At 57.0% G+C, this 12648-nt stretch overlaps 1 protein-coding gene and 1 long non-coding RNA gene across 3 annotated transcripts in view; both read left to right on the top strand.

The window, feature by feature from the left end:
* Nucleotides 1-9543, top strand: part of LOC128835491 (signal-regulatory protein beta-1-like) — a 47142-nt gene extending 37599 nt beyond the window's left edge. Inside the window, exon 5 of the mRNA XM_054025009.1 lies at nt 8379-9543. Within this exon, the coding sequence (XP_053880984.1) occupies nt 8379-8974 (596 nt within the window). The 3' untranslated portion in view covers nt 8975-9543. The remainder of the gene's footprint in view (nt 1-8378) is intronic.
* A 25-nt stretch (nt 9544-9568) lies between these two features.
* LOC128836741 (uncharacterized) lies at nt 9569-12264 on the top strand. 2 transcript variants are annotated; one of them, XR_008444832.1, is made up of 2 exons: nt 9569-9897; nt 11717-12264. It is a non-coding gene; the product is annotated as an uncharacterized LOC128836741 (long non-coding RNA). The 2 variants fall into 2 exon arrangements; XR_008444833.1 differs by having other exon boundaries at nt 11676-12264.
* Nucleotides 12265-12648: the final 384 nt, after the last annotated feature.

Below are 12648 nucleotides of genomic sequence, written 5' to 3'. Positions count from 1 at the left end.
CAGCCGGTTCTGGCCAGTGGGCGGACAATGGGCTGCAGAGTGAGGACCCAGTGACCTGACCAGCCGGTTCCAGCCAGAGGACAGAAGCGAGGAGAGGAGGCCCAGACGACCCTGTTTCCCTGGAGAGAAGACAATGGACAGAGGCGGAACTTGGGGCCGGGGATCTCAGATGCCCAGCTGCGAGCAGGGGGGGCTCTGGGCTGGAGAGGGGGAGCAGGCAGAGCCCACCTGGATGCAGGGGAGACTGGGATGTGCTGGGCTGAGGGAGGCCAGGCCTGAGGGTCAGAGAGTTTCCTGTGCTGGGTTCAACACTCAATAAATCCTCCTGTTTTATGCTGGCTGAGAGTCACACCAGTCTAGAGAACAGGGTTGCATCAACCCCTTTGGGAGTGGAGGCCCCGGGGACCCAGAGCGAGGGGACTCCCTGAGGGGGCCCACGGCAGAGACAGACGTGCTAAGGCTCCGAGAGGTGCGGCTCCAGGAGGTGGAGGGGCCTGACCCCGGGAGAGAGTGGACCCCCGAGAAGGGCTGTCTCAGTGAAAGGGGCACCCCCCCACGGACCGCACGGGGCCAAGAGTGGGCACGATCTGTGAGTCCGTGACACCCAGTGACTAGCATTAGTAGTATCCTCTCCCGCTCCATGTGGGGCCCCTCAGACCGGGCAGTAGCTCTCTGGGAGTCTGGAGGCCCCTTGGGGACCTGGGAGACCAGGTCTCTCCCAGCCAGCTCCTCTTTCACCAAGAGGGCCAGAAATTGTAGTTTCCCTTACAGGTGAGATAGCTGTTTCTCTTCTGCTCTGCAGGTTCCCAGCTGCCGATATTCACAGAGCCCTTCTCCCGGGCCCTGCTTGGCTCTGGGGCGCTGCTGAAATGCCGGTTTGATATCGGGGGGCCAGTCGATCTGAGCAGTCTGCAGGTTCACTGGCATTTCTGGGATCAGCACATAGCAGCCTAGGACTGGGGGAGGAGAGATTCCCAGATGGAGCATCTCAGAGCACGGCTTTCCAATGCGACAGGGTCTGATGAGGGGCCGTACAGATGCGTAGTCGGGTACGGGAGAGAGGAGCTGCAGGGGGAGACGAACCTCCGCGTGCTCAGTACAGAGCAGAGTAGTCTCCTGCAGGGCTGGCATTAGGCCAATTCCACCAATTCCCCCGAATTGGGCCCCGCGCCTAAGAGGGCCCCGCGCCTAAGAGGGCCCCGCGCCCAGTGGCAGGGCCACCCAGATTGGGGGGCAAGTGGCAGAAAATCCCTTCCCTGGCTAGAGGCGCTGTGACGAACTGGGCCTGTTCTCACGGTGGTCTGTGAATGCTGACAGGGGAGTGTTCTGGGATAGTCTGCATTGCAGGATGGGATCTGCCCGAGGGCACCCGAGGGCGCATACCTGAGTGTGTAACATGAGAACCCAGGAAGGGGTTGAAGGGGAGGCGACTCCTGAGCCCGGGAAACTGAACAAAGGCTGTGGGAGGGGTCGCTGAAGGCAGAGTGCTGGAAGCAGGCAGGGAGAGAGGGCTGGGGGGCATAGATGGCTCTGACCTCCCAAGGGGGGCTGGGCTTGGATGCCCGGGGACCCCAAGATGGACCTAACTGAGGGGGTCCCTGTTGTCTGTGCCTGCAAGACCTGTCTTGGACTGTATTCCTGTCATCCAAATAAACCTTCTGCTTTACTGGCTGGCTGAGAGTCATGGTGAATCGCAGGAAGCCGGGGGTGCAGGGCCCTGAGTCCCCCAATACTCCGTGACAACTGGTGGCAGCGGTGGGATCTACTGCACCCCGTGGACGGCGCTTCCTGCAGTAAGTGACTGGGGAGCAGTAAAACGAAGGGGGATTGACGGGGACCAGGCGTGCTGAAGAGTGAGAGAGAGACGGTTATTACCCCTGGGAGTGTGTGACCAGCGAGAAGGACTTTTGCAGTAACAGGGTCCCCCGGGGGGATCGCAGCGAGTGGTCCCAGGGGCGGAGGAGTCTGCAGCTCGACCCTGGCAGAGAGGCGGTGACCTCGAGAAGGGCTGGCACACTAGGGGGGCCCCCTGGGAACTGTGGGGAGCTGTGAGCACACAGGCTGGTGAGTGGCCAGCAGGAAGATGTATGCCAAGCGGCTTAAGAGCGACCTGGTGGAGCTGTGCAAGCAGAGGCGGCTGTGCATTGGGAGGCTCACCAAAGAACAGCTCATTGCCCAGCTGGAGGCGGAAGATCGCGCGAATGAACTGATCCCTGTGTCTCAGGGAAACAGCCTGGCAAATGCAGCGCAGGCACGAGTGTCTGTCCCAGCTGGGAGTGGTCAGCCGGCTGCTGAGGGCTTCCCGAGACCCCTCCTTCCTATGCCTAGGGGAAGGGTGGGGAGGAGCCCAGCAAATACCGAGGGCGCCGTGACCCCCCCGGCCAGCAGGGGGTCCCCCCGGCGAAGCTCGCCGGCCAGCAGAGGATCCTCCCGGCGGCGTTCGGCATCCGGGGAGCGGAATTGGCTGGAATGGGAGAAAGAGCTAAAACTGAGGGAGCTGGAGGATCGTGAACAACAGAGACAGCATGAAGAGAGACAGCGTCAGCATGAACGGGAGGAGAAAGAGAGACAGAGACAGCATGAACGGGAGGAGAAAGAGAGACAGAGACAGGAGAATGAGAGACAGCGTCAGCATGACCTGGAACTGGCGAGATTGAAGGGCAGCGAACCCCCGGCTGCGGTGAGTGAGGGGGGACCCAGGACTGCACGGAGCTTTGATAAGTGCATCCTGGCCCCATACAAGGAGGGGGAGGACATGGATGACTTCCTGGAGGCCTTTGAGACGGCCTGCGAGCTGCACCAGGTTGATCCCGCGGACAGACTCCGGGTCCTTACCCCCTTACTGGACCCCAAAGCCGTGGCATTGTACCGCCAACTGGAAGAGGCAGAGAAAGGGGACTACGAGCTATTCAAAAAGGCCCTGCTACGGGAGTTTGGGCTGACTCCTGAGATGTACCGGGAAAGGTTCCGGAATCAGGATAAAACCCCTGAGATCTCATATCTGCAACTAGCCGCCCGCATGGAAGGATACGCCAGCAAGTGGGCTGATGGGGCCCAGACGAAGGAGGACCTGGTCAAACTGCTGGTACTGGAGCAACTGTATGAGCGGTGCCCATCTGACCTGAGGCTGTGGTTGGTGGACAGAAAGCCAGAGAACCCGCGACAGGCAGGCCGGCTGGCCGATGAGTTCGTAAAGAGCCGGTCAGGAGATAAAAGGGAGGAGTCCCAAAGGAGCAATCCCACCACAACGCAGAGAGAGAGTCACCATGGGACCTCCCCGTGGGAAAATACAGAAAAACCCCATCAGAGGGGAACATCCGGCATCAGGACCATCCGACCCACTCAAGGGGACCCACGGGACATGGGCTGCTACCACTGTGGCCAAAAGGGCCACATACGGGCCCAGTGCCCCAGGCTCAGGGACAGACTGAGCAGGCCGAACCCACAGAGGGTTGACTGGGTAGAGACCCAGCCCGGCGAGAGGCAGCATTCCCAGGGAAGGGGGGCTGGCAGAGTACCACCTGCTAAGGAGGGAGGAGAGCCCCAGGCTAGCTTCTCTGGGGGGCCAGATGCTCCGGATTCAAAGTTCTCCGTTTACAGGGTTGGCGCGGGGCTGTCCCTGCGGAGCGAGTACCTTGTTCCCCTGGAGGTGGAGGGGAAGAAAGTTTATGGTTACTGGGACACGGGCGCAGAGGTGACACTGGCCCGGCCCGAGGTGGTGGCCCCAGATCGGGTGGTGCCCAACACCTTCCTGACCCTGACCGGGGTGGGCGGGACCCCATTCAAGGTTCCCGTAGCGAGGGTACACCTGAAATGGGGGGCCAAGGAGGGCCCCAAGGACGTGGGAGTGCACCACCATTTGCCCACCGAGGTGTTGATGGGGGGGGACCTAGAGGACTGGCCAAGCAGCCCCCAGACCGCCTTAGTTGTGACCCGCGGTCAGAGCCGGCAAGGGGCACTGCCCCCTGGCCTTGGGGGGGGTGCTTTGCCGGAGGCGCGGGACCCTAAGCTGGTGGGGAGGGAACGCCCAGGGACGCGGCTCAGGGAGGCTGCAGCTTCGGACCCAGCGGGCGAGAAAGAGCAGGTGGCCATCCCTGTCCCAGCTGCTGAGTTCCAGGCCGAGTTACAGAGAGACCCCTCCTTGCGGAAGATAAGGGACCTAGCCGACCTCAATGCGGTACAGACCATGGGACGAGGTGGCCGGAAAAGGTTCCTGTGGGAGAAGGGGTTCCTGTACCGAGAATGGGCTCCCCCAGGGAAAATGGAGTCAGGGGGGATCAGGAGGCAGCTGGTGGTACCCCAGAAGTATCGCCGCCAGCTGCTGTGCCGGGCCCATGACATTCCCCTCGCAGGGCACCAGGGAACCTGGCGTACCCAGCAGAGGCTGCTACGGAGCTTTTACTGGCCTGGGGTCTTTGTTACTGTCCGACAGTACTGCGGATCCTGTGACCCCTGTCAGAGGGGGAGGAAGGCCTGGGACCAGGGGAAAACAGCTTTAGGACCCTTGCCCAGCATAAAGGATCCTTTCCAGAGGGTGGCCAAGGTTAAAAGGGCGGCTCTGAACCAAGAGAGCCCAAAGCACAGACCTCCAGACTGGAGCGCTGGGAGAAGACCACAGCCCAGTTGGAACCCCAGAGGTATGGGGGTGGGAAAAGGGCGCAGGCCGCATAAACCTTCCCACATGCGAACTGCGAGTGCCATCAAGCACCCCCGACCTAAGGGGGGGCGTGAAACTGGAGGGGCCTGGTGTAATTCTCACCAAGGAATGGGAGGGATGCGGGGGCATCCATGGGAACGGGGGTAGGTTCGAACTTCCCCGGGTCACTGGCTAAAGTGACCCTGCTCAGTTCGGTCTCGAAGGGGGGAGAGATGTGACGAACTGGGCCTGTTCTCACGGTGGTCTGTGAATGCTGACAGGGGAGTGTTCTGGGATAGTCTGCATTGCAGGATGGGATCTGCCCGAGGGCGCCCGAGGGCGCATACCTGAGTGTGTAACATGAGAACCCAGGAAGGGGTTGAAGGGGAGGCGACTCCTGAGCCCGGGAAACTGAACAAAGGCTGTGGGAGGGGTCGCTGAAGGCAGAGTGCTGGAAGCAGGCAGGGAGAGAGGGCTGGGGGGCATAGATGGCTCTGACCTCCCAAGGGGGGCTGGGCTGGGATGCCCGGGGACCCCAAGATGGACCTAACTGAGGGGGTCCCTGTTGTCTGTGCCTGCAAGACCTGTCTTGGACTGTATTCCTGTCATCCAAATAAACCTTCTGCTCTACTGGCTGGCTGAGAGTCATGGTGAATCGCAGGAAGCCGGGGGTGCAGGGCCCTGAGTCCCCCAATACTCCGTGACAGGCGCCTTTTTAATTTTTACTCACCCGGTGGCGCTCTGGGTCTTTGGCAGCACTTTGGCGGCGGGTCCTTCAGTGCCACCGAAGACCCGGAGCGAGTGAAGGACCCGCCACCAAAGACTAGGAGCGCGGCCCGGTGAGTACAAGCCCCACGTGTTTTTTTTTTTAGTCATCCCTGTTGGGGCCCCGTCAAAACTGTTCAAATCGGGCCCCACACTTCCTAAAGCCGGCCCTGGTCTCCTGGCAGGGACTTGTCCACTCTGCACCTTGCCCAGCATTGGCAGTGACACTCCCAGAGCACTGGGCTGGATTAGTCAACTGGACCCAGCACTGGAAGTCCTCAATTTAGCGGCACCAAGAAATGAAGGTTAAAGCACAAACCATTTCAGGCTCTGTGACTCGCTCCTTCCCTAGTCGGTTCCCAGGTGAGAGCTTCCAGCTTCCTCCACAGCCCCCACTTATCCCCCCAAAGCTCAGCTCTCTGTTCCCAAGCTGGGGTCTCTGTTCAGCTTCCCTGCGGAGAGGCAGGGAAATCCATCTCCCTCTGCTAGGGGTCAGTGTCCTGGGGACTGGGCTTTCCACTGGTATGGGTCAGCCTCAGCCTGTCCTTTTAATGACGCATTCAGTCTGCTCAGACAGGTACACAACAGGTGTACACAACTAGGTCTCCTAGTCAGCCATGAAATCAAACTTAATCCATCCCCCCACCCTGTACACAGGTTTGCAACTGCAAAGGGTAGGGGGAAATTGAGACACGCAGAGGATTCATAAAAATATTGCAAAAAATTCCTACTTCATCACAGAGCTGATTAATTAGGGAATAACTGACATAGGCCTGGGACAGATTTCCCCTGTTACCTCAAGGGGAATAAGGTAACGCTTCCAAAGGGAAAACTCTAGAAATGAGGTGGGGGGAATAGAAAAGGAAAACCCCTTTTCTCAGAAGGGCAGACTCGACTCTCTTCCATGTCTGTCACTGGTTAGATTAGCTGACAGTAGGTGTGTCCCTGCCTCCCTGTGTGGTGCAGTGAAAATGAAGAGCAGACGAGGTCATATGGTACAAACAAAGGTAAGTGTATTGAGGGTAAAGGTACAGAAACTGGGTAAAACGGGGAGAACATGAGCCTAAACTAACAGTGGATCAGTGACTGGTTTAGGAGCTTGAAGCTCAGACCCACAAAACCTCCCTTGGTGTTTGAGAAAACAACAAACGCTACCCCAATACAGAAACCTCTCCCTGCTATTTCTAGGTACAGTTGACACGATATATGGATGCGAGGCCCAGGACCATCTACTCTCCAGCTGACTGGGAGCCTTCGAGGAGGACCACTGGGGAGTCCTGACGACGGATGGACTCCATCGCGGGCGGGGAGACCCCCTGGGATGCTGATCCCCAGTTGTCATGGAGTCCCCGGGTGATGCTCTGGAACTGCTCCCCACAAAGCCAGTCAGGACTTTGGGGAGCCTCCTCTCCCTCGGAGCAGACTGTCTTCAGGGCAAGAAGCTCACATGGCTTCACCTCCTGGGTCTGACCTTGGAGCATTCAGCATATGCCCCTCCGTGCGCTTCCCACAGCGAGTCCGCCCCGGCAGGGTCCTGGGGGAGCCAGAGAGTCCTGCACCCCAACTCCGCAGTCAGACGTGACTCTCAGCCAGCCAGTACAACAGAGGTTTATTAGACGACAGGAACATGGTCTAGAACAGAGCTTGTAGGTCCAGCGAACGGGACCCCTCAGTCAGGTCCATTCTGGGGCCCAGTGAGCCAGACAACCCCGTCTGCCCTCACTTCTCGTCCCCAGCCAGCTCCAAACTAACTCACCCTCCAGCCCCTCCTCTCTGCTGAGTTCCTTTCCCGGGCCAGGAGGTCACCTGATCTCTTTGTTCACCTTTAGCTATTTCCTTGCAGGGGGGGAAGAGGCCCTGGCCATTTGTTGCCAGGGAGACAGAGTGTCAGTGATTTATGCACACTGGCCTTTATCCCTCCACCTAGAGACTTAAGAAATGCATAGGGGAAACTGAGGCACCCACCCAGTATTCAGAGGAAATATTAAGAACAGTCCAACTTCGTCACACCAGGGAAGCAGCAGGACCCTTCACAGGTCAGGTGGATTGGCTGGGGTGGGGATGGCGATGGTAGGGCTCTCCTCCCTCAGTCTCGCTACAGGATGGGCGGTGTCTTCTCACTGGCTCTGGAGCAGTGGGGAGACCCAACCGTACACGCGCTGCTGCTGGAACGGACAGCCCCGCGCTGGCGCTGAGCAGGATCTTATATCATCCCTATGGCAGGGAGAGTCCCGAGGGAAGAGAGCGTTGGGGGCTGGCTCTGGCGGGAAAAGCCGGTTCTGGCCAGTTTGAGCCAGGGGAATCCAGTGTCTTCACTGTCAACACGTCAGCTTACGAAGATGGAGCCCAAAGGTCACCGTTCATATGCTCCATGTTGGATTTAATTAAAACCAGCAATTCCCATAACATTACCTCCTAAAAACATCATTAAAACAGCTAATTGAACACATTAAACAGCACCAACATTCCTCACTCATTTATACCTGACACCCCAAAGCTCAGCTCACATCCACACTCCGGGACGGCCGCTCCTGAGACCTTCACTGAAACCTCGTTCCCACCCTGCTGCTGCCTGGCGGGAGCCCCAGGACTTTCTGACAGCAGAATTACCCCCCCTGCCCCCTTCCTGCTGGGCTCTGGGGCACTGCTGCTGGGAAGCCAGCTGCCGTTGGGGGCGAGAGACCTGGAATATCCAGCAGCTCCCTGGCGTTTGTGGGCAGAGCCAGCGGCATGTGGGGAGCAGGGGGAGCTGCTGAGGCCAGACTGACCAGGGCGGAGAAGAAGCTATGGGGCAGGACCAGTTCCCTGGCTATCCCCTACAGGACTGGATCAGTCGGGGGCCACACAAACGTGTCCTTGGCCCAGCCAGGCAAACGGGCCTTTCGCTCCTGCAGGATCCCAGGGAGCTCAGACCGACCAGGGCCGTTTGCCTCTTGGTGCATCGGATTCCAACTCAGCCTCTCTCCCTTATTTCCAGCCGCTCCCAGGATCTCCATCCCCCAGCGATCGGGAACGAAATTCACAACAACCTCCTTCCCCTGCCACGTGTGGGGATTCTACCCCCGGGACATCGCCGTCACGTGGCTGAGAGATGGGCGGGTTTGGCCTGAATCCACATATTCTCCCCTTCAGAGGAACCCGGACGGGACCTTTAACCTCACCCTGACCTACACCTTCACCCCAACGTTTAGGGACAGAGGCAGCATCTTAACCTGCCGCGTCAGCCACTCGGCTCTGGGATCCCTCTGGATGTCAAATGTAAGCATCTGTGCAGGGGGAATGATTCCCTTGGGGGACCTGTCACCCCGGTATCAGTCACTGCTCAGGGGAGACTCTTCTAGTTCCTCCCCTCGTCACACCCCAGTCTCCAGCTCCCATCAGAGGGGAGAGATTCCTGGGGCTGTGGGACGGGAGAGTGAGCTGAAGAGGGGATTGAACGCACACAAGCGCAGAGAATGGTTGTGGGGAGGGGGAAATGCTGGAGCTCTCAGGGCTGCAGGGTGGGGCACAAGAGGGTTAATATTGGGGGAGGTGAATGGAGCCCTTAGGGCTGTGGGGACCCCAGGGCAGTAGAGATAAGATGGGTGGGGTTGGGTGGGGGATATTGTCTCCCGGGTATCTCTGGTGCCCACTGTAGCGGGGTGGTTACCCCACTCCTGCCCTGAGGGGTTTGGAATAGCCCTGCAGAAGGCTGTTGCAGGGAGAAGCAGCTACTGGGCTGATTGGGGAAGTAGCCACAGCTGGGCCACGCCCCAATCAGGCCCCAGCTGGCCTGTATAAGAAGGCTGGGAGCCAGACACTTAAGAGTCTCTCTCTCTGTCTTCAGAGGGAGAAGGGCCTGGCTGCAGGGAGTTAGACAGGGCACCTGTAGTGGAGCAGGGCTGGGGAAAGGCTGAGGAGCTCCAGCCTGGATAGCCCCAGGCTGCGGCCTAGTGGAAGGCCAAGGGGTACTGGGGGTTGCAGAGGGCAGCAGGTCCAAACCCTCCTTGCCAGTGATGAGTGGCCTATACTGCAGTCTGCCCCAGGGAGCGGGGGCTAGTTGATGACTGGCAGTGGCCTTACACTGAGGTGAGGTGGGGTTAGTGGGTGGGGGTTCCCCTGGGAGGGGAGACCTGGTGTGTGTGGGTACTGCCCCCTGGGGTAAAGGGGCACTGTCCTCTTGGGAGGGACATGAGGGCCACTGCGAATGACCAGGTGGGTCACTGGCCTGTAGAGGGTGCTCCGGGCTGGATTGAGCTGATTCCCCAGATGACCAGCAGGAGGTGCCACAGAGGTGAGTCTGACCCACTTACTGGGGGAGGGGGCCTGGTTCTGCCGTTACATCCCAGCTAGGCACATTGGGGCTCTGATGCTGGTAATGCAGCCGGACTCTCTCTCTCATTGCGCAGGGTCGACAGGTGACACAGTCACACTTGCCTCAGGGATCCTTGTCCTCCTCGTGACTTTCCTATTTCTGTGTAGACCCAGTGTCTATCAGCAGAAGATCCACCAGACAGGTAACAAACATCAATCCCATTGTCACTGGGCAGGGGGTGGGGATCTACAAGTCTGGGTAGGGTTGAGGTGACGGTGACATATCCTGGGTCACCACCAGGGCCTGTGAGGGGCTGGAGTGGCCTCTAAGGTGGGAAACTGAGGCACACATCCACCCAATTTAGGCTTAATCCATTTTTCACCTTTATTTATAATTTTTCAGAGGGAATCATTGTCACTTATCTGTTTTATTATCTCACATATGCATGTGATGAGAAACTATAAGACAGAGCATTCTGCATTAGTATAAATCGCTACCATTACATCAGCTGTCCCTTGTACCATTCCACAGACACCGTCCAAAACCATCCACATTAAAGTAACAAAACACAGCCAATATTCATCCCATTCAGCATCTTTCGGTACCATGGTTCAGTACGTGTGGAACATCCCAAAATACTCATCGGTGTAACCTTTATTGTTTTCCTTTGAATAGGGAAGTGATGGAGAACAACCTGCCCCAACAGCGGCATGCTCTTATCCTTCCCAAATATGGGATTTCGGGGGACTCTTTGCTCAAAGTTTAGCACCAAACTCCTAAGTGTCCCAGAGTGTGGGGGAGTCAGGGCCCTGCACCCCCACTTCCTGCAATTCACCGTGACTCTCAGCCAGCCAGTAACACAGAAGGTTTATTAGACGACAGGAACACAGTCCCAAGCAGGGCTTGTAGGTACAACCAGGACCCCTCCGCCAGGTCCCTCTGGGCGCCAAGGATCTTAGACCCCGGACTTGGGGTTTCCTCCCAACCCCCCCTCCTGGCTCAGGTATCTTCTTGCAAGGGAAGTCCTCCATCCCCAATGTAATTCCCCTGCAACATTCCCACATCAATCCGCCCTGCTCCGTCACACTGGCATTAAAAAGCCTTGTCAGCAATTTTGACTGTTGCATTTTGCAATGCTTTTGGGCCTGGATCTTAGCTCTTCCCCAACAGCCCTCTAGAAACTGAGCCCCCTTCAGCAGGGCCCATCCCCAGGGAAGGTTTCACCCTCCTGCTCTCAGGGATCCACCGTTCCCGGCCCCGAGCTCATGTCAGACACATCTCCCAGATCATCCCACTGACCCCCATGCGTCGCTCTGATTGTGGCTGGGAGCTTCTGAAAATGAATTTCAAAACCTTTGTTTTCTGCACACACCACACCACACTGAGCTGAACAGGCTCAGCGTCGGGTCTCAAACCACTCCAGGGCAGGGCCCAGGCCAGCTCTAAGCACCTTCAGGCAGCTAAACCATACTCAGTGACCCCCTGGCTTTGCTGAAGTGACACCACCTGCCTTGTCCCTTGAAGGGCCAGTAGTGGCTGAGGGAAGGTTGCTGTGACACGGGCTTTGGGGAAGATGGGGAGTAACAAAAGGACCTGAGGTCCCCTGCAGCAGCTGCTGATTCTCCCACAGGGAAATTCTGGCCAGAACTCTTCTGAATACACCCAGGTACAGTGGGGACCATTCCCCCTCCCTTCCTGGCTGAAATGTATCTGCCCCATGGTTTATCAAAGGGATTTCTGCTCCTCATGTACAGGAAAGCCTCATTCCCATTGTGATGCTGGACCCCATAAGGCTTTATGGGAATATGACATAATTGGAATGTTTTGTGCTGCCTGTGCCATGTAACATCTCTGTAAAGGTTATGGTCTACTATATCTGTTCATCCTATTTGTACACATATATCATTTTGTACTTGAGATTAGAATATGGGCTGTATACTTGCTTGGTTTCTAAGTAAACGTTGTGAGGCATTTGGTCAGCTTCTTTAGGAAGGAATTCACAAGGTTAAATTCCTGCTCAGGAAGCGCTTGGGGAACAATGCATCTTGGAATGCTCCAATCCACATAAGAAGTCTTCCTGGAGACATGCAAGATACCATGTGGACAATGGCGTCGGCCTGTAAAGACTGAGTCATGCAGGGACATGTGACTTGCCCAGGTGACTCCAGAACTCCATCTTGAAGCTGGAATTTGCATAGGAGGGGGGGGTCTCCACCCACAAGAGAGAGTCTATTTAAATCCATGGGAGACCCCTCCATTTTGTCTTCAGCTGGCTAAAGAGAGAGCCTCTCCACCCCCCCCAAAGATACTTGAAAGAAACTTGAACAAAGGACAGTAACTACAGGGTGTGTGAGTGATTGCTGGACCCAGGCTAAAAGGAGATTAGTCTGTAAAAGGGAGCATTCTGGAACTGGTGAGGGTTTTATCTGTATTCAGTTTAATTAGACATAGACTTGCGTGTTTTGTTTTATTTTGCTCGGTGACTTACTTTGTTCTGTCTGTTACCACTTGGAATCACTTAAATGCTACTTTCTGTGTTTAATAAAATCACTTTTTACTTATTAGCTAACCCAGAGTGTGTATTAATACTGGGCGGGCAAACAGCTGTGCATATCTCTCTATCCCTGTTACAGAGGGGGAACAATTTATGAGTTTACCCCGCCTAAGCTTTATGCAGGGTAAAACGGGTTAATTTGGGTTTAGACCCCATTGGGAGTTGGGCATCTGAGTGCTAAAGACAAGCGCACTACTGGGAGCTGGTTTCAGGTAAACCTGCTGCTTTGGGGCAAGTAATTCCGACCCTGGGTCTGTGTTGGAGCAGATGGGAGTGGCTGTCTCAGCAAGACAGGGTGCTGGAGTCCTGAGCTGGCAGGGAGCAGGGGCTCTTTACTGACTGGCAGTAGCCACCAGCTGAGGCAAGGTGGGATTTGGGGGTCCCCAGGGAGGGGAGACC

Source organism: Malaclemys terrapin, chromosome 4 (assembly GCF_027887155.1).
Source record: "Malaclemys terrapin pileata isolate rMalTer1 chromosome 4, rMalTer1.hap1, whole genome shotgun sequence".
NCBI lineage: Eukaryota > Metazoa > Chordata > Testudines > Emydidae > Malaclemys > Malaclemys terrapin.
This window is presented reverse-complemented; position numbering and strand designations above follow the sequence as displayed.